Genomic DNA, 1,542 nt, shown 5'->3' on the forward strand with positions numbered 1-1,542 from the left:
GCATGCTCCGGCATGCGCAGTTCGGCCGGCTCCTGGTCAGAGCCGTGTTTTCTCCCCGGCGTTTGATCGTGCCGGGGAGAAAAGGCGTCTCAACGTTGGCGCGGCTTTTAAAAGCCGCGCCTTTAGAGGCTTTTCCCCTGCCGTGTGGCAGGGGCCTTAGTTATGTATTGAAACCTATGTTAAGCTTGAGTCTGAACCAGGATTGTAAATACACCAATCAGAGCTGCGCAATGTTCTGGAGGGAGGCACTCCGATTGGACCTTATTTGTAAATAGTTAGTGGTTGTTAGCTGACTTGTGGGCATGGCTACCTAAGCCCGGACTGTTTAAAAGAGAGCCTGTTGCCTCGTTCTGATTTCTTCTGACTTCGTTAATAAAGCTGATTCACTGTTCACTAGCGGTGTTGAGTCTCGTACTTAACAGTTTGGCGACGAGGATGGGATACTAGAGCGGGTAGGCAGCCCCGCTGAACCGACGCCAGAACGGCGGACGACCGAGAAGCCCCTGAAGGACCCAGGGCAGAAGAACGAGACCCGGCAGATCAAGCGGCTGCAGCACTACTACCAGTGCCTGCACCCCAAACAGTGATGGCCGTCAACTCGCGGTTCGAAGCGTTCGAACCAGACCTCGAGGACTGGGACGCCTACCTGGCCAGGTTCGAGTTCCACCTCCCGGCGAACAAGGTCGATGATGAAGACCAGCAGAAGGCGACGCTCCTCAGTTCCTGTGGGAGAGCTGTGTTCGACGTTGCTCGGTGCCTAGTGGCCCCCGCTGAAATCAAGGACGTGTCCCTGGCTGACCTAAAGCTAAAGCTGAAGGGACATTTCGCACCACAACCATCGCAGATCGGCACGCGTTCTATAAACGGTCTCAGGCGGCCAACGAGACAATAGCTGAATATGTGTCGGCATTAAGGAAGGCTGCACGCCCGTGCACCTTCTCCGACCTGGAGGAAGCGCTCCTCGACCGGCTCGTCTGTGGCATGAAGGACAAGAAGCTGCAGCAGCGGCTGTTCGCCCGGGAAGCCCTCACCTACGCTGTGGCCTACTCAGAAGCTGTAGCCGCTGAGGCCGCGGAGAAGGCAACACAAGAAGTGCGTCAGAACCTGACCCCAATCCAACAGGGGGCCAGCAAGTCAGTGCACCACGAATCAACAAGCGAGTCCGAAGGAGAGCACGATGACGTCAACCACTCTCGAGCTCTGAGGGCCAAGCGGACCACAGTGAAAGCCACACCAAGGCGGGCCTGTGCCAGATGTGCGTTTCTGTGTGTGTGTCCATGCCTGGAAGTCATGGTGACCTCTGGCGACTCGTACTGGGGCACGGAGGACATTCAGAGAAGTGGCTCGATAGCCTGCCTCTGCCTCCCGGCCCTGATATTCTTTGGAGGTTAAGAACGCGGACTCTGATCTGGGAGAACCAGGTCTGATTCCCGTCTCCTCCACATGCAGCTGCCGGTGTGACCTTGGGTCAGTCACAAGTTCTCTCGGAGCTCTTCTCTCAAGGGCACTTGTCAAGAGAGCTCTCTCAGCCCCACCTGCCTC

The 1,542-nt window shown here is 56.9% G+C and overlaps 1 protein-coding gene across 1 annotated transcript in view; it reads left to right on the plus strand.

The window, feature by feature from the left end:
- The first annotated feature begins 586 nt into the window (after positions 1–586).
- LOC107106364 (secreted frizzled-related protein 2-like) overlaps positions 587–1,542 on the plus strand; it is an 11,163-nt gene continuing 10,207 nt past the window's right edge. Inside the window, exons 1-2 of the mRNA XM_015406499.1 lie at positions 587–725; positions 845–1,238. Coding sequence (XP_015261985.1) covers positions 587–725; positions 845–1,238 — 533 coding nt within the window. The remainder of the gene's footprint in view (positions 726–844; positions 1,239–1,542) is intronic.

The sequence above is a fragment of the Gekko japonicus genome, unplaced genomic scaffold (assembly GCF_001447785.1).
Source record: "Gekko japonicus isolate JY-2015 unplaced genomic scaffold, Gekko_japonicus_V1.1 scaffold5064, whole genome shotgun sequence".
Taxonomy (NCBI): Eukaryota; Metazoa; Chordata; class Lepidosauria; order Squamata; family Gekkonidae; genus Gekko; species Gekko japonicus.